Source organism: Schistocerca piceifrons, chromosome 4, assembly GCF_021461385.2.
Source record: "Schistocerca piceifrons isolate TAMUIC-IGC-003096 chromosome 4, iqSchPice1.1, whole genome shotgun sequence".
Lineage (NCBI taxonomy): Eukaryota > Metazoa > Arthropoda > Insecta > Orthoptera > Acrididae > Schistocerca > Schistocerca piceifrons.
The window spans coordinates 721727856-721747998 of record NC_060141.1 but is presented as its reverse complement, the minus strand read 5'-3'; the positions used below and the strand labels follow the sequence as shown (position 1 = coordinate 721747998).

General features: G+C 43.5%; 1 protein-coding gene across 1 annotated transcript in view; it reads right to left on the bottom strand.

Moving 5' to 3' along the window:
- Positions 1-18970, bottom strand: part of LOC124796133 — a 110457-nt gene extending 91487 nt beyond the window's left edge. Inside the window, exon 1 of the mRNA XM_047260225.1 lies at positions 18851-18970. Within this exon, the coding sequence (XP_047116181.1) occupies positions 18851-18934 (84 nt within the window). The 5' untranslated portion in view covers positions 18935-18970. The remainder of the gene's footprint in view (positions 1-18850) is intronic.
- Positions 18971-20143: the final 1173 nt, after the last annotated feature.

The window sequence follows — 20143 nt, the reverse complement described above, 5'->3', positions numbered from 1 at the left end:
TTTTCTTAATCTAGAGTCTAAGATAAGTCGTAAGGGTAGTATTGCCTCACGTGTTCCAACCTTTCTACGGAATCCAAACTGATTTTTCCCGAGGTCCGCTTCTACCAGTTTTTCCATTCGCCTGTAAAGAATTCGCGTTAGTACTTTGCAGCTGTGACTTATTAAACTGATAGTTCGGTAATTTTCACATCTGTCAACACCTGCTTTCTTTGGGATTGGAATTATTATATTCTTCTTGAAGTCTGAGGGTATTTCGCCTGTCTCATACATCTTGCTCACCAGATGGTAGAGTTTTGCCATGACTGGCTCTCCCAAGGCCATCAGTAGATCTAATGGAATGTTGTCTACTCCCGGGACCTTGTTTCGACTCAGGTCTTTCAGTGCTCTGTCAAACTCTTCACGCAGTATCTTATCTCCCATTTCGTCTTCATCTACATCCTCTTCTATTTCCATGATATTGTCCTCAAGCACATCGCCCTTGTATAAACCCTCTATATACTCCTTCCACCTTTCTGCCTTCCCTTCTTTGCTTAGAACTGGATTGCCATCTGAGTTCTTGATATTCATACAAGTGGTTCTCTTCTCTCCAAAGGTCTCTTTAATTTTCCTGTAGGCAGTATCTATCTTACCCCTAGTGAGACAAGCCTCTACATCCTTACATTTGTCCTCCAGCCACCCCTGCTTAGCCATTTTGCACTTACTGTCGATCTCATTTTTGAGACGTTTGTATTCATTTTTGCCTGCTTCATTTACTGCATTTTTATATTTTCTCCTTTCATCAATTAAATTCAATATTTCTTCTGTTACCCAAGGATTTCTATTAGCCCTCGTCTTTTTACCTACTTGATCCTCTGCTGCCTTCACTACTTCATCCCTCAGAGCTACCCATTCTTCTTCTACTGTATTTCTTTCGCCCATTCCTGTCAATTGTTCCCTTATGCTCTCCCTGAAACTCTCTACAACCTCTGGTTCTTTCAGTTTATCCAGGTCCCATCTCCTTAAATTCCCACCTTTTTGCAGTTTCTTCAGTTTCAATCTGCAGTTCATAACCAATAGATTGTGGTCAGAATCCACATCTGCCCCTGGAAATGTCTTACAATTTAAAACCTGGTTCCTAAATCTCTGTCTTACCATTATATAATCTATCTGATACCTCTTAGTATCTCCAGGATTCTTCCAGGTATACAACCTTCTTTTATGATTCTTGAACCAAGTGTTAGCTATGATTAAGTCATGCTCTGTGCAAAATTCTACGAGGCATCTTCCTCTTTCATTTCTACCCCCAAATCCATATTCACCTACTACGTTTCCTTCTCTCCCTTTTCCTACTACCGAATTCCAGTCACCCATGACTATTAAATTTTCGTCTCCCTTCACTACCAGAATAATTTATTTTATCTCGTCCTACATTTCATCTATCTCTTCATCATCTGCAGAGCTAGTTTGCATACAAACGTGTACTACTGTAGTAGGCATAGGCTTTGTGTCTATCTTGGCCACAATAATGCGTTCACTATGCTGTTTGTAGTAGCTAACGCGCACTCCTATTTTCTTATTCATTATTAAACCTACTCCTGCATTACCCCTGATTTTGTATTTATAACCCTGTAATCACCTGACCAAAAGTTTTGTTCCTCCTGCCACCGAACTTCACTAATTCCCACTATATCTAACTTTAACCTATCCATTTCCCTTTTTAAATTTTCTAACCTACCTGCCCGATTAAGGGATCTGACATTCCACGCTCCGATCCGTAGAACACCAGTTTTCTTTCTCCTGATAACGACGTCCTCTTGAGTAGTCCCCGCCCGGAGATCCGAATGGGGGACTATTTTACCTCCGGAATATTTTACCCAAGAGGACGCCATTATCATTTAATCATACAGTAAAGCTGCATTTCCTCGGGAAAAATTACGGCTGTAGTTTCCCCTTGCTTTCAGCCGTTCGCAGTACCAGCACAGCAAGGCCGTTTTGGTTAATGTTACAAGGCCAGATCAGTCAATCATCCAGACTGTTGCCCCTGCAACTACTGAAAAGGCTGCTGCCCCTCTTCAGGAACCACATGTTTGTCTGACCTCTCAACAGATACCCCTCCGTTGTGGTAGCACCTACGGTACGGCCATCTGTATCGCTGAGGCACGCAAGCCTCCCCACCAACGGCAAGGTCCATGGTTCAAGGGGGGAAATTTAAGTAAAAGGGGGTAATTACTGAGTGTAGTCTCGTATGCATTTGAAACGTGGACAATAAAGAGTTAAGACAAGAAGAGAATAAAAGCTTGAAATGTGATGCTACAAAAGAGTGCCGAAGATTCGATGAATCGAGTAACTAATGAAGTGGTACTGAACAGAACTAGGGAGAAAAGAAATTTGTGGTTTAACTTGACGAAAAGAAGACATAGAATCAGGGGCCACCAAGGATTTCGTAAAGGACGTAAGTGTGTGTGGTCGGGAGGGGAGCGGGGGATAAAAATTGTGGAAGAAGACCTAAATTTGACGAACGGAAGCAGATTCAAGTGGATTGTAGTGATTACGCAGAGATGAAGAGACCAAAGAATAAATTCGCGGAGAGTCTCTGTAAGTTCACCCATCTATATTTCACAGGAAATTTATTGCCTTCCTTCAATGATTCCATTTTTGTTACGATCCCAGCAATGCATCTCTGAAACTGTTACGCGTAGTCATAAGACTATCTATTGCTAAAGCGATGCCCTTTTCCCTCATGAAACGTCATAATCCTCGAATGTACAATATTCTACGAGCCTGCACAGACTGACGTGAAGGATACTGTCTGTAATTCAGAACATCCATTCTTTTCATTTTTCTTTAAAATGTGTGAATGACTTTGAGCCACTAAGTATCATTCGTTGCATTAGAGATTCTCGATTAAGTTGAGCTACGAAAGGGACTATTTTCGCTGCACATTCATTATGAAATTAATTAGTATTTTATAGGGCCTTATGTCTTATTCAGTTCGAGTGTGTCTGCAAAAAATAAAAATATCTGATTTCGTGTTACTGTTTGACACTCGGACTTTGAAACTGTTGGCGAAAGACTAGGGGCATGAGGTTCTTGAAACGAAACTTGATCTGGCTCAAACAGCTACAGCAGTGATGTATGAGTCGTGAACAATTATCCTCATTCGACAGGTCTAAGTGAAGCAGGCTAACTTTATTAAATAATTTTACAAATACAGAGTGTTGATCGAAGTTTTTTTATCAAACATGGGTTAATTGCATTACAGGCAGAAACTGCTGGCGCTGCCAATAATGTGGTCTGTTTGGACGGCAGCAACGAGTGTCATTCCTCAAGACGGAAGGCGATGCGCACGTTTTAACATCGGGGATACTGAAGCGAACAAAGCCATAATTGTGGGGACCTGTTTTTGTTTTCCTGCTGCGTATGGTAATATGGGAAATGGGTGGGGATCAGTGGCCTAGTGGGAGAGCTGAAGGACGCGTCAGATACACTATCTCTCTGAGACGGGTTAGCATCAAAAGCGTCTGCCAGCATATGTCGGAATTCGACGGCGGCATAACCGTAGCTTATCAAGAGTGTGATTAATCGTTTCGCGATACTGCTTATCTCGATAGTCGGGATCTCTCGACTGTCATGCGAATTTGGAATCGATAGGCTGAAGTGGGCCATACTTAACGCCATGCGCAATAATAGCGGTGCCACGTGGCTAGCGCCCGAGAGGACGGACGTACTGTTCGCTTAGATGTGCTGGGTGGTGCCGTCAAACCACGTATCCTATGCTGCTATTTGCGGCTGTACTGCGATTTATATTTATGCAGCAATTTTCGTGACAACGAAGTCTCCATTACGAAGTTAAATATATACTGATATATCTGATATATACTGATATATCAACTAGCAGTAGCATACAAAACTGGGGTTTGAAGATTAATTACCAAAAAACAGAATACTTGACTAATGATTCAGATGAGCTATACATTGAAGGAAAGAAAATCAAAAAGATAAACACTCTCTGTTATTTGGGATCCATTTTAGAAATCGAGGGAAAATCAGAGTCAGAAATCAATAAAAGAATTAGTAGCAAAAAAAATGGTTCCAATGGCTCTGAGCACTATGGGACTTAACATCTGTGGTCATCAGTCCCCTAGAACTTAGAACTACTTAAACCTAACTAACCTAAGGACATCACACACATCCATGCCCGAGGCAGGATTCGAACCTGCGGCCGTAGCAGTCGCGCGGTTCCGGACTGCGCGCCTAGAACCGCTAGACCACCGCGGAGGGCATTTAGTAGTAGACGGAGGGTCATTGGGATGCTTAACTCAGTCTTATGGAGCAGGAATGTAATGAGCAGAACTAAAAAATTAATATACAAATCCATATTAGAGAGTGTGGTTCTGTATGGAACGGAGACCTGGACAATTAACATGAAGCACATTAAAAAATCACAAGCTCCAGAGATGGACTTCTGGAGAAGATCGGCAAGAATCTCCAGGAAAGAAAAGTTAAGGAACACCGAAATAATAAGGAGAATGGAAATAAAAGAAAGAATATATGACGCAATGGATAGGAAGAAATTACAGTAGTACGGGCATGTACGACGAATGGAGACAACCAGAATACCAAAATTGATACTGGAGTGGGAACCGGAGGGGAGAAGAAGAAGACGACGACCTATGACCAAAATGTACAGCACACAATGAGGACAATGGGCGCAGAGGAAGAGAACACACAAGATCGAAACACCTGGAGGAATATTTTGAAAATATAGTTTAAGAACCCCCCCCCCATGAACCATGGACCTTGCCGTTGGTGGGGAGGCTTGCGTGCCTCAGCGATACAGATAGCCGTACCGTAGGTGCAACCACAACGGAGGGTTATCTGTTGAGAGGTCACACAAACGTGTGGTTCCTGAAGAGGGGCAGCAGCCTTTTCAGTAGTTGTAGGGGCAACAGTCTGGATGATTGACTGATCTGGCCTTGTAACACTAACCAAAACGGCCTTGCTGTGCTGGTACTGCGAACGGCAGAAAGCAAGGGGAAACTACGACCGTAATTTTTCCCGAGGGCATGCAGCTTTACTGTATGGTTAAATGATGATGGCGTCCTCTTGGGTAAAACATTCCGGAGGTAAAATAGTCACCCATTCGGATCTCCGGGCGGGGACTACTCAAGAGGATGGCGTTATCAGGAGAAAGAAAACTGGCGTTCTACGGATCGGAGCGTGGAATGTCAGATCCCTTAATCGGGCAGGTAGGTTAGAAAATTTAAAAAGGGAAATGGATAGGTTAAAGTTAGATATAGTGGGAATTAGTGAAGTTCGGTGGCAGCAGGAACAAGACTTCTGGTCATGTGACTACAGGGTTATAAACACAAAATCAAATAGGGGTAATACAGGAGTAGGTTTAAGAATGAATAGGAAAATAGGAATGCGGGTAAGCTACTACAAACAGCATAGTGAACGCATTACTGTGGCCAAGATACATACGAAGCCCACGCCTACCACAGTTGTACAAGTTTATATGCCTACTAGCTCTGCAGATGACGAAGAAATTGAAGAAATGTATGATGAAATAAAACAAATTATTCAGATAGTGAAGGGAGACGAAAATTTAATAGTCATGGATGACTGGAATTCGTCAGTAGGAAAAGGGAGAGAAGGAAACGTAGTAGGTGAATATGGATTGGGGGTAAGAAACGAAAGAGGAAGCCGCCTGGTAGAATTTTGCACAGAGCACAACTTAATAATAGCTAACACTTGGTTCAAGAATCATAAAAGAAGACTGTATACATGGAAGAAGCCTGGAGATACTGACAGGTTTCAGATAGATTATATAATGGTAAGACAGAGATTTTGGAACCAGGTTTTAAATTGTAAGACATTTCCAGGGGCAGATGTGGACTCTGATCACAATCTATTGCTTATGAACTGTAGATGAAAACTGAAGAAACTGCAAAAAGGTGGGAATTTAAGGAGATTGGACTTGGATAAACTGACTAAACCAGAGGTAGTACTGAGTTTCCGGGAGAGCGTAAGGGAACAAATGGCAGGAATGGGGGAAAGAAATACAGTAGAAGAAGAATGGCTAGCTTTGAGGGATGAAGTAGTGAAGGCAGCAGAGGATCACGTAGGTAAAAAGACGAGGGCTAGTAGAAATCCTTGGGTAACAGAAGAAATATTGAATTTAATTGATGAAAGGAGAAAATATAAAAATGCAGTAAATGAAGCAGGCCAAAAGGAATACAAACGTCTCAAAAATGAGATCGACAGGAAGTGCAAAATGGCTAAGCAGGGATGGCTAGAGGACAAATGTAAGGATGTAGAGGCTTGTCTCACTAGAGGTAAGATAGATACTGCCTACATGAAAATTAAAGAGACCTTTGGAGGAAAGAGAACCACTTGTATGAATATCAAGAGCTCAGATGAAAACCCAGTTCTAAGCAAAGAAGGGAAAAAAGAAAGGTGGAAGGAGTATATGGAGGGTCTATACAACAGCGATGTTCTTGAGGACAATATTATGGAAATGGAAGAGGATGTAGATGAAGATGAAATGGGGATATGATACTGTCTGAAGAGTTTGACAGAGCACTGAAAGACCTGAGTCGAAGCAAAGCTCCGGGAGTAGACAACATTCCATTAGAACTACTGACAGCCTTGGGGGAGCAAGTCCTGACAAAACTCTACCATCTGGTGAGCAAGATGTATGAGACAGGCGAAATACCCTCAGACTTTAAGAAGAATATAATAATTCCAATCCCAAAGAAAGCAGATGTTGACAGATGTGAAAATCACCGAACTATCAGTTTAATAAGTCACGGCTGCAAAATACTAACACGAATTCTTTACAGACGAGTGGAAAAACTAGTATAAGCCGACCTCGGGGAAGATCAGTTTGGATTCCGTAGAAATATCTGAACCCCTGAGGCAATACTGACCCTACAATTTATCTTAGAAGCTAGATTAATGAAAGGCAAATCTACATTTCTAGCATTTGTAGACTTAGAGAAAGCTTTTGACAATGTCGACTGGAATACTCTCTTTCAAGTTCTAAAGGTGGCAGGGGTAAAATACAGGGAGCGAAAAGCTATTTACAATTTGTACAGAAACCAGATGGCAGTTATAAGAGTCGAGGGACATGAAAGGGAAGCAGTGGTTGGGAAGGGAGTGAGACAGGGTTGTAGCCTATCCCCGATGTTATTCAATCTCTATATTGAGCAAGCAGTGAAGGAAACAAAAGAAAAATTCGGAGTAGGTATTAAAATCCATGGAGAACAAATAAAAACTTTGAGGTTCGCCGATGACATTGTAATTCTGTAAGAGACAGCAAAGGACTTGGAAGAGCAGTTGAACGGAATGGATTGTGTCTTGAAAGGAATATATAAGATGAACATCAACAAAAGCAAAACGAGGATAGTGGAATGTAGTCGAATTAAGTCGGGTGATGCTGAGGCAATTAGATTAGGAAATGAGACACTTAAAGTAGTAAAGGAGTTTTGCTATTTGGGGAGCAAAATAACTGATGATGGTCGAAATAGAGAGGATATAAAATGTAGACTGACAATGGCAAGGAAAGCATTTCTGAAGAAGAGAAATTTGTTAACATCGAGTATAGGTTTAAGTGTCAGGAAGTGGTTTCTGAAAGTATTTGTATGGAGTGTAGCCATGTATGGAAGTGAAACGTGGACGATAAAAAGTTTGGACAAGAAGAGAATAGAAGCTTTCGAAATGTGGTGCTACAGAAGAATGCTGAAGATTAGATGGGTAGATCACATAACTAATGAGGAAGTATTGAATTGGATTGGGGAGAAGAGAAGTTTGTGGCACAACTTGACTAGAAGAAGGGATCGGTTGGTAGGACATGTTCTGAGGCATCAAGGGATCACCAGTTTAGTACTGGAGGGCAGCGTGGAGGGTAAAAATCGTAGAGGGAGACCAAGAGATGAATACACTAAGCAGATTCAGAAGGATGTAGGTTGCAGAAGGTACTGGGAGATGAAGAAGCTTGCACAGGATAGAGTAGCGTGGAGAGCTGCATCAAACCAGTCTCAGGACTGAAGACCACAACAACAGTTTAAGAACGTTTATTGTTTGTATTGTAATTTCCAAGTAAATTATTATGTTGGCGATAAGCCTCTGTAATGAGGAAAAGCTCAAAATAATAATAAAATATATCTTTCTCTTTTTATATAGTAGTAGCACAGTTTGTCATAGTCATTAGATGAAAAAGTTTCATATGATGACAAATAAATTAAACAACGGTCAGGAAATAGGCTTGTTTGTACCAACACTGGTATCTACAAGGAAAGCGACATCTGCAGAACCATGGGCTGCCAGCAAGGGGATCAATGTTGCGGCTTACCGCGCCGACATTGTTGGATCCAACGACAACAGTGGACAAAAGGAGGCACGGTGTCTTTGTTTCAGACGAGTCCCGGTTTGTGTACAGCAGCACGATCGACCCACGGAGGCTCCGAGGAGAATGAACATCGCCAGATTGCATTTAACATCACAGCATGCCCGCACCTGACGTGGTAGGACAGGGTGCCACTTGGCACAATCACGGTCACATCTGGTTTGTAGCCGTTATTTTTCTGACGTGTCAAGGCCGGCGATTATGGCCTAGCTTCGAAGTGTCTGTGATGTTACCTTTCAATAACGTATCTCAAGAGAGTATGCTGATCGTGCTGTTCCGACCTAGCCCGATACATAGGGTATTTGAATGTTGGCCCGGCAAGCACTTTCTATAGATCGTTCGATGATCCACTGAAACATACGGCCATGGGCTGCGGTGAGACTAACCCCCACTCGCCAGGCACTGTGATCAATGGTGTCTGGCATAGAGTTGAAACAGTATAGAATGAAGTACCCGTATGTGTCATCCAACGTCAGCTCGGATCAGAGCCGTGCCGGGTTAGAGCCGTTATTGTTCAAAGGTAACAGTTCTGTTCATTAAATTTCGCACCCCCACATCACCTACGAACTTAAATCATGTATCCTCCTATTGTACTGTACACCGAAGATAACCAAACTTTTTTGTCTTGTAAACTACGTGACAATTTTTTCTGTTTTGGGTAGATCCCCTGCCTTTCATATATAGTGAATTTTCACAAATTCATCGACTCCTAATATGCTTTTGACACCTGATACAGTGCTACACTCTTTGATACGATTACCTGTAGAAGCGTAGACTGAAAATCTTACAAAACGTCAAGTTTTATACATTTATTAAGTTAGACGACACACAATGAAAATCTCGTAAAATTAATACACATATGCTTTAAAAAAGGGTGATGGGAATCTGGTACTTCGTTAGCAAATTTTCAGTATTTGGATTTAATTCAGTTGGGTTTAACCTTAACTCTCCTCAGTCAGTTATGCCCAAACTGTTTTCTTTTTTTTTCTTTTTATACGAAAACTGACAACCGTATTGACACCCCTTCCACGCGTATGGAGATGGAAAAGCAACCAAAAATTTTCACGCGATAGATCGAAATACGGGATAAGTAACAGGTAAAGGTCAAGATTGCTAATATCCCTCTCTAGACTGTGCTTCTTCCGATTATTCCTTGTAATATGACATCCTTTCTTCAATGTTAGTGTGTAGAGTGGTAATCCACTATCGTATTTCCATAACCGTAACACCCTTAAACCTAGTTTCAGAGTATGTGCAAAGGATAAATAAATGTTAAACTTAGGTTGAAACGTCTTCATCCTCGCAGATTCTCAGCAACAAACTGGGAATATTTGCGCTATCCAATGCTTTGCCTCATTAGTTTAATTCTTGCAAGAAAAGTTGAAATGATGAACTTACTTTGTTTTTATCAAATATCAGACTCTCGCCTTGAAACTGCTAGTCTACTTCAACTTTAGTACACAAATTTATTAAATCAACAGTATCTGGTCTCCATTTGATTAAATTTTCTTTTACAATTGGGTCCTTAACAATCCAAAAACTCTTTAAATACTCTCAAAAAGTGAGAAAAATCTTGTTAACTATAAGCCTTTTGACAGCCAGCGAACTTCAGTGTGAAGGGGTAATCAAACAAAGTTCTCACGTAACTGCGCAAATAACCTAGACATCACGGCTTTGCTTCGAATTTTCTTTACTGCGTAAATGACTAACTGACGATATTTCTAGCAATTGTGTGTTGTTTATGGATGACGCAGTGTGTTGCAAACACCACGGGTAAACTTTAATTTAAATGGCTAACAAATCCACGATAGCGCCAAACATAGCTAGTACTCCATCTGCCACTGATGGTATATTTGATAATGAGATCGCTTTGTCCATGAAGTAGTCTTTTAAAACAACAAATATTCATTAATCTTTAATATCTATTGTCACAGTTCTCCCTCAGAGGAGTTCTTCACGTATTTCCTGGCTCGTAATAAAACTAAGTAATGCCAATAATAGTAATAATAATACTTCATTACTAGGTAAAGTTGACTTGTCTGGTTGTAAGGAAAAATGGGTTGTTTGTAGATAATTACGCAATATGCTTTGAATATTGCAATTTATTTCATCATTACTTCTTTGAACTATGTAGCTCAAAGAAATTATTTTGAGTGTATCATAGCAGGTTTGTGTAGAAAAGTTTTGAAACCTCTTCAACGGATGGAAAAATTAACTGTTTCCCGATAGTATGCGGTTTTGCAGATTTTGCTGTAAGTAAAGAGATATTGCAAGATGCCCGCAAACCATCATCTCTTTGCGACATCTAAGCGAGTATATTGTCCACAGTGGGTCTATTTTGAAGTTTTTCTTTAAGTATTTCAAATCTTGACCTGTTTTGTCAGTGTGACACATTCTAGGATGATCGTCCAGCTAGTATGGTTTCATAGCATCATTGCTTAACACCTTATTGCACAAAAGGTACATAGATATCATTTGTCCGACGTGATGGAATAACCAACACTGTACTGTCTAAATTTCTATTTCGATCGGTCATGTTTAATATTAGTTACCTGTCGTGAAAACTTAAACTGTTTAGACAAATTTGGTAAGACATACCAATTAAATCAATCCACTAAGCCTCAAGTCATGATTGGCGCGTCTCTACGCAATCGAAATGAAAACAAAAAGGACATTTGATGAAAAATAATTAACTTACTTTTCTCTGGAACTCCCAAATGACATGACACCGATTCACTTTAACTTGTATGGTACCGAACAATAATCTGTTCACAGATGAACGAAGGCTTTCTACTGCTGTGCATCAGTAGAAGTGGTTGGACTTCGCCTCGTTCATGCTTTGTGTCTAGTCGCTATCAACCTCGGCGATGTAACAACACTGAACCTTGCGTATGTAGCCACTGCGAAGTGATTGTTGTGCCGTGTTGTGTCACTTACCTCTCTTGACGAGAGACGAAGCGGTTCCTGGCCCATCACGGTTGGCGCAAGATACTCAAAACACACCTCGGAGAAGGTAAAGGGATAGTACTTTACAGAGTGAAGACAGAAAAGTAATTAATTTTGCGGAATTCAGCTAGCTCTGTTCCGCCAATGAGATTCGTACCACTGTAGGCAATGGTGCACAGGCTGATGCCATGTTACTTGACTTTAGGCTTACATTTGACACCGTCCCAAACTGCTGTTTCGTGGAAAAAATACGAACCAGATTTGAGACTGGACTCAAGACTTCCTTGCGGACAGAAGCCAACATGTCAATGTTAACGGGATAAAATCGATAGTTATAAAGGTAATTTCCAGAGTACCCCAAGGAGGAGCTCGCCCGGCTATCTGTGCGGTCTAACGCAATGCTTCCCGAGCGGGAAGGCGTGCCGGTCCCCGCCACGAATCCGCCCAGCGGATTTGTGTCGAGGTCTGGTGTGCCGACCAGTCTGTGTATGTTTTTTAAGGTGGTTTTCCATCTGCCTCGGCGAGTGCGGGCTGGTTCCCCTTTTTCCGCCTCACTTACACTATGTCGGCGATTGCTGCGCAAACACTGTCTCCACGTACGCGTACACCATAATTACTCTAAACGCAAACATTGGGGTTACACTCGTCTGGAATGAGACGTTCCCGGGAGGGTCCACCGGCGGCCGAACCGCACAATAACACCGAGTTCGATGTGGTTGGGCGGCGGTGGGGTGAGTGGACTGCTGTAGCCTGTGGTGGGGTTGTGTACCACTGAGGGCTACGGCGGGGACGAAGCCTCTCCGTCGTTCCTAGGTCCCCAATTCAATACATACATAAATACATACATACCCCAAGGAGGTGTAATAGGACCATTCTGTTTACACTGTATATAAATGATCTAGTAGAAAGCGTCGGAAACTCTTTAAGAATTTTCGCAGGTGATGCGGTTATCGACCATTCTATTTACAGTGTAAATAAATGATCTAGTAGAAAGCGTCGGAAACTCTTTAAGACTGTTCGCATGTGTTGCGGTTGTCAATAAGGCAGCAATGCTAGAAGACAGTAACGAATAACCTACAGAGGGGCTGATGAATGGTGCAGGCTCTGGCAGTTGACCCTGAAGGTCCGCTGATATGAAATTTCCTGGCAGATTAAAACTGTGTGCTGGACCGAGACTCGAACTCGGGACCTTCACCTTTCGCCGGCAAGTGCTCTACCAACTGAGCTACCCAAGCACGACTCACGCCCCGTCCTCAGAGCTTTAATTCCCAAGTTCGAGTCTCGGTCTGGCACACAGTTTTAATCTGCCAGGAAGTTTCATATCAGCGCACACTCCGTTGTAGAGTAAAAATTTCATTCTAGAAACATCCCCCCAGGCTGTGGCTAAGCCATGTCTCCGCAATATCCTTTCTTCCAGGAATGCAAGTTCTGCAGGTTCACAGGATAGCTTCTGTGAAGTATGTAATGTAGGAGACGAGGTACTGGTGGAATTGAAGCTGTGAGGATGGGGCGTGAGTCGTGCTTGGGTAGCTCAGTCGGTAGAGCACTTACCCGCGAAAGGCAAACGTCCCGAGTTCGAGTCTCGGTCTGGCACACAGTTTTAATCTGCCAGGAAGTTTCATAATTTCGTTTACTTTAAATTTAGTTTTGCGAGTTTTCGTGGGGATATGTAAATCAATATCAACTGCAACTGCTAATAAACATAGCATCTCATTTTCCACAGCCCAATTTCTCGGGACAGTGACGTTCATAATACTGACTGAAATTGGTTGGCAAATCGCTCGTGTGTAGGGTGTCGTGGCAAGCGACCAATTGTAGGGGATATCACATGCAACGGATCTCTGCGATCCGTCGCTCGCGTGTTTGCGCCCTTAATATATTGAGCATACATAGGACAAGACATGCACTTCTGTACAACTACATTATTGGTGACAAATTGCTTGAAACAGAATCCACCGCAAAATATCTAAGAGTAGCTATCCAGAGGAACTTTAAGTGGAATGATCACATACCAGGCAGAGATTCATAGGAAGAATCGTTAGGAACTGTAACTCATTCACGAATGAAGTCGCTTACAAGGCGCTTGTTCGAACGAATCTCGAGTATAGTTTATCAATCTGGGACCCTTCCATGTAGGACTGATAGAAGATATAGAAACGATATAACTAAGAGCGGCGCATTTCGTCACGGGATCGTTTACTCGTGCGAGAATGTTGTAAATAAACTCAGGAAACTCCGGTGGCAGAAGCTATAAGAAAGCCGTTGTGCATCATGGGGAGGCAAAAATTTGGAAGTTTGTAGTAAGGTCTTATGGGACCAAACTGCTTAGGTCATCGGTCCCTAAGCTTACACACTACTTAATCTAACTTAAACTAACTTACGCTAAGGACGACACACACACACACCCATGCCCGAGGGAGGACTCGAATCTCCGACGGGGGGGAGCCGCGCGGACCGGGACAAGACGCCTTAGACCGCTCGGCTACTCCGCGCGGCATGAGGAGGCTTACTGTTTAAATTTCGAGTCAGTACTTTACGGGAAAAGTCGGACAACGTATTACTTGAATGAGATTTTCACTCTGCAGAGGAGTGTGCGCTGATATGAAACTTCCTGGCAGATTAAAACTGTGTGCCCGACCGAGACTCGAACTCGGGACCTTTGCCTTTCGCGGGCAAGTGCTCTGCCAACTGAGCTACCCAAGCACGACTCACGCCCGGTACTCACAGCTTTACTTCTGCCAGTACCTCGTCTCCTACCTTCCAAACTTTACAGAAGCTCTCCTGCGAACCTTGCAGAACTAGCACTCCTGAAAGAAAGGATATTGCGGAGACATGGCTTAGCACTTGCCCGCGAAAGGCAAAGGTCCCGAGTTCGAGTCTCGGTCGGGCACACAGTTTTAATCTGCCAGGAAGTTTCATATTAGCGCACACTCCGCTGCAGAGTGAAAATCTCATTCTGGAAACATGCCCCAGGCTGTGGGTAAGCCATGTCTCCGCAATATCCTTTCTTTCAGGAGTGCTAGTTCTGCAAGGTTCGCAGGAGAGCTTCTGTAAAGTTTGGAACGTAGGAGATGAGGTACTGGCAGAAGTAAAGCTGTGAGTACCGGGCGTGAGTCGTGCTTCGGTAGCTCAGATGGTAGAGCACTTGCCCGCGAAAGGCAAAGGTCCCGAGTTCGAGTCTCGGTCGGGCACACAGTTTTAATCTGCCAGGAAGTTTCAACGTATTACTTCCTCCTACATATATCAAGCGAAATTACAACGACGATTAAATGCGATAAATCAGAGCTAACACAGAGGATTGACGACAATCTTTCTTTCCACGTGCCATTTGCGAGTGGAACAGGGAAAACGAGGGGGGGGGGGGGGGGGGGGGGAGGGGGTATTCTCTTACGAGGAGAACAAGGCAAATGCTACAAAACGCGATTTCCCAGAAAATTCGCTCATTGGAAGAGGGGTCAAAATAAGCGAAGACTTATCTCGACTTACCCGAAGATACTCTGCCATTTCTGAAAAAAAACGACAGTCTCAATTTTTTTAGGTACTTTATGTACTTTTTGCACGTAACTAGTTCAGCCAAAGTCATAGCACTGCGGCTAGCGTCGCCCCTTAACACTCTTTCACCCCGTATTCGAAGCTCGATTACTATTTGCATTTTATTTATTTACTTATTTATTTTTGATTTATTTGCCGTTGATCACTACACAAATGTGTAATACAATAAATGAATGATAAAAAAATTAATTGTTTTCAGTGAAATTCCTGTTGCGTTTGTCTTCTTAATGATACTGGTAATAACACGAGCTTATTCCAGGGAAGTGGGTTTCCGTCGGCCACCAAGTACCGGTATGTCCGTTTATTTCTGCAGCGGGCAAGACGGGGACGATTCTGACCAGTCCAGCTGCTTTTGTCCTCTTGAAGGAATCAGTAAAGGAAACAATCATTCTCGAACTATTTTCCGAAGTGAACAGACAGCAGTGGACCTTACACACATATGTTGTAAATGTGTGACTGTTATTTTGAAACACAGTTGTAATTTTGCAATTAATATACCGCCATTAAGAAACATTCGTGTAGTAACATTCTACGAACACGAGTAGATAAATGAAAAATAAAAAAACAAAATGAAGAAAACAGTAGGGTTTTGAACACGGGGCGTAAACGTGCGAAGCCTTGACACTAGCCAGTGTTTCACAGCTTTATTTGAACTTTTCTCGGGATAAAGGGCACCTACATTGCTTCGAAAATTGTGACCGTCGTTATCTCTGAAACAGTCGAGTATCTACGGATAAGCCTAGATGCGCGTTCGCTTGCATTAACTCCTTTTTCATTGGCCGAAGTTTCTGGGAAATCGGATTATGGCACTGGCGGTGTTCACCATGTTAGTGCTATCAGAAGCACTCTCCGCCAATTGGCTTGCTGAATATTGATGCAGATAATAATATCGTTGAATGTTGCGAACAGGAGAGCGAAAACAAATAGTTGCTCCACCCTCTCTCTTGAACCAGCAGTTCTCACACTTTTGCTCTGTCCCAACACTTTGGAAATCATGGTACTTTAATAGAAAACCTTGTTTATTTTGACGGTTCATAGAATTTTCAAAAAATATAAAAACTAGTTTTATCCAATATTTAATTTTAAATCATAACAAAATTTTAATGAAAGAATTGGCGTCGTTAAAATGTCGAAAATGAAACACCATGTCATTAGTAGTTTTCCGCAAAACACATATTCACTTCTCGCGGAACTTCAGTATTCTGTGGAATACAGCTTGGGAAACACTGTCTTAGACGATATGACAAACAGTGACGCGCGCAGAAGAAAGCCTCAAGTCTGTGATACGAACTCGGAATTTTGGTACTTTTACGTAACACACAGACGATTTTTCTTTTCGCTGACCCGAACTGCTTGCATGTTGGAGACGACCTCTGGAGGTCGATAGACCGCAATGGGGATCACTGCTGTACATACACAAGAAGTCTCAGTCAGGGCCCTACAATGTTAATAGGAAGCAGTGTAGATGTAACAAAACTAAAAATCCGATTCACAAATGATGGCTGTTGGCGCAGGTAGAAGTAAAGATGAGGACTGCATTGTTGTCGGTTTCATATGACAGTTGCGCCACGCCCATAACACGTGCTTTGCGCTCGAAGAAGATATGTATCAGGAAGGTTATGTCTTTCCCTTCCTTATACAGAATTTGCTGCTAAAGCTACGTTTTCCTATCTGTTGGAATTTCCCGCAACGTGGCGCGAAAAGGCGTGGGAGACGGCGGCCCCCACTCGCATAATGCAAACATGCCGGACTGTTTTCCTAGTGCCGCTACGGACTCTACCTACGGGAAACTATTGCACGCTTCAAGAGTAGTCTGTCCCGTACGTCGCAGCGATTTGCTTGGTTGGAGGAGAGGGGAGGTCGAAGTGAGCAGCAGCGGCAGTATTTGTTCGGCACGCACTGGCAGCATCAGAGAAGGTAATTCTTCTGATCTGACTACTGAAACGTTCTCCAGAAACGTCGGCTGGCAGCTTCTCTGCCTCAGAGGCTGAGCAGCTTATCGAATTGGTATCCGAACAGCATATTTTGCGAAACGTGGCTGAGTTATAATGAGTTGGATGTTGTTGTTATCGTCAGCAGTACTGTGAATTCCGACTGAGATTCGGCCTGTTGGAGTAACCCGCGTATCCGCTCTTCACATTGAGTCCCTCAGCTCTGGCGTAATCGCCAGCTACCACCAAATGTATCACATTGTCCTCAGGCAGTTCACAAATTTCTCATACGTCTGCGTTACAATGGCAAGTGCCTTGCCGCAGTGGCTGCAACGCTTGCCGTCAGATCACCGAAATAAAGTGCTGTTGGGCGTGGCCGGTAGTTGGATGAGCGACCATTCGGGCCGCCATGCACTGTTGCCATTTTTCATGGTGCACTCAGCCTCGTGATGCCAACTACTCGACCTAATAGTAGCGGCTCCGGTCAGAGAAAACCAACATAACGACCGGGAGAGCGGTGTGCTGACCACACGCACCTTCTATCCGCATCTTCCGCTGTCAGATGGTCCCGATGGGCCACTTGTGGCCTGAAGAGGGAGTGCTTTTGCTTTGCTGCGTAATAAGGCAGTGGGAACTGGTAATTCTCTCTACGATAGTTGTGCAAATACTCTTCCCAACAATATACAGTCTTCCTCCTATTTTCCTAACTTCCGTGTACTTTCGGAGTGCCAAGTTTTTAGATCGAGCACCTCCGCTACTACTGTCGCACCGCACAGCTCCGCGCCTAGCAAAAGGTTCCTTGCAACGCCCTGGAACTCGCGTCGCGCCAATAAACCACACAATGCTGTTCTCGTCTAGCAGAAACTGTAGTGGCCAACGACTTCCAACAAATCGTAAAAACAAATTCAATTCTTTCCGAAACGTTTTCTCGCTTTCACCCCCCATAAAAAATATAAATGGGAAAAGTTTGTCGTTTACTACTTTTCAGATATTGATATGGTAGAAGTTCCGTGAGCGGCGTGAGATTTTAATGTAGTACTTCATTATTACTGACTCTATTGGCCAAAAAGTTTGCAGACATATACTACAGCAGGCAACTATGAAATTATGCATTTGAACTTCTCCATTTTAAGAGCACAAAATTTTCATTGAATTTAAAAAAAAGTGTCAGGAGGTAATTGCGGTATCACTGTTTCGTGTACACTTGAAATAAAAACCACTTTCATTTTTTACGTTTTAATATAACGTCGTGTGACTAGGGTTTCCCGTCGGGCACACCGTTCGCCGGGTGCAAGTCTTTCGATTTGACGCCGCTTCGGCGACTTGCGCGTCGATGGGTATGAAATGATGATGTTCAGGACAACACAACATCCAGTCCCCGAGCGGAGAAAATCTCCGACCCAGCCGGGAATCGAACCCGGGCCCTTAGGATTTACATTCTATTGCGCTGACCACGTTTCTTTAAAATTTGTTTTTCCTTGATCTCATTTTGTTCTATATTGTTCGTTGAATGTGTTCGTGGCGGACGTCCGATAACACCCGTTCGGGTTGTTCTTTGATCCGTTCACTCAGTTTTTTTATTACACAGGGTAGCTAACCCCTGAGCTACATGAGCGACCGTGCTGGCTAGCACTCAGCTACCTGGGGGCGGACATGAAATGCACGGTCCGGACCGAAGAAAAATATTTCATGCAGCGTCCGACTGCGCGCATGGGGCAGCGGAAGACAAGCGTATTCTGCAGCACGCTGCGCTAAGGTTCCGCACCTAGGAAAACTGCCGGTGATAACTCGCGCCAATCGAAATAAAGATGCACTAAATAACCAGCTAAGATCACTTCTAATGCTAGTACTGACTACCACGGAGCGCTGAGAACACTACTGAACGCTCATTGGCTGTCGGAGAATGCGTGACGTAGTTGCGCAGAACGAGCCTAAACTCGCCTGCCATCGTTCGTGACTGCAACTACAGCGCTTTTGCCAAACCACGTGGAGTGAGTTTTCGGCCAGAGTGAGGAAGTGGGGCGGGGCTGACCTGCGAAGTCCGGCACGTTGGGGTCGTGGTGGGCGGCGAGCAGGCGGCGCACGCGCGCCACGTCGCCCTTGATGGCGGCCACATGCAGCGGCGTCTCGCCCCGCTCGTTGCAGCCGCGCTCGCGGCTGCCGGGGGTGGCGCCGCCCGCGCCGCCGCCGCTCACGCCGCCCCCGCCGCTGCTTCCGCCGCCGCCGCCTCCGCTGCCACCGGCGGCCGGGGACGACGACGGGCTGTCGGCGCCTTCTCCTGCAGGTACAAACGTCACCTCTATCAACAGCACGTAGTCCCGAAATTCAATTAAAATTAATTCGCTGCTTTCCCCATGTTCGGGAGTCACACTCTCGCAGAATTGTTTAAATCAGGGGTGTCCTGCCTTTTGGCTTACCTGGGCGACATTGGAAGAAAACTACAATTTTTGGGTCCCACATAATATAATTAACGCTTAGAAAATAACTGCTAAGACAAAATAGAACGAGATGGGTTGATGATAGAATAGCATCGTGTGATGGGAGTCTCAAACGGAAAATATTCAGTTTATCGTAACGTTACATAAAGGAAATTTCATGGCGTGCTCACTGCTTGGGGCGGTCTGAGACTTGCTTTGGGTCGCATGCGGCTCGCGGGCCCCGGGTTGGACACCTCAGGTCTAAATAATAACACTTTCGCCATTTGACTGTTTTCTTATTTCTTTTTGGATATTTTCATTTTCGACTCAGCAGCCACTTACATGTGATTCTGCAATTAATTTAGAAGGGTACGCGGAAAAAAGGGGGAATGTCATATTTTAAACATGCTCAGGCTATTCGGTTTGAAAGTCGAAACCTCTAATATTGTCTACAATAATACACGAACATAATCTTTTGTAAAGTCAGCCATAAGTGGAATTAATATTTATAATTTAGAAAATGGAAAATCAAGTAACTGCACATCTGCAACTTTTAATAGCACGTAACAAATAACCTTACTACACTCTCAGTTAATAGTGAGGAAGCGTATCAACAAAGGCTCTTCCCTCTAGTCCACAAAATGATCCATGCATTTGCAGCTCACTAAATTTTGGTTCGGAGCCTTTTGGTGTAAACCTGAAATACAAATTTAAAACCACAATGTTCCCAGCTTGCTTCAGAACGTAGAGCAACTTCATGATCACTAACTCTTGCACCTAAGTTCATAAAATATCTGTGGAACAACAAACTCACTAACTGGTGTTTCTGGGAGGTGTAAGCCTGCCGGTGTGGCCGTGCGGTTCTAGGTGCTTCAGTCTGGAACCGCGTGACCGCTACGGTCGCAGGT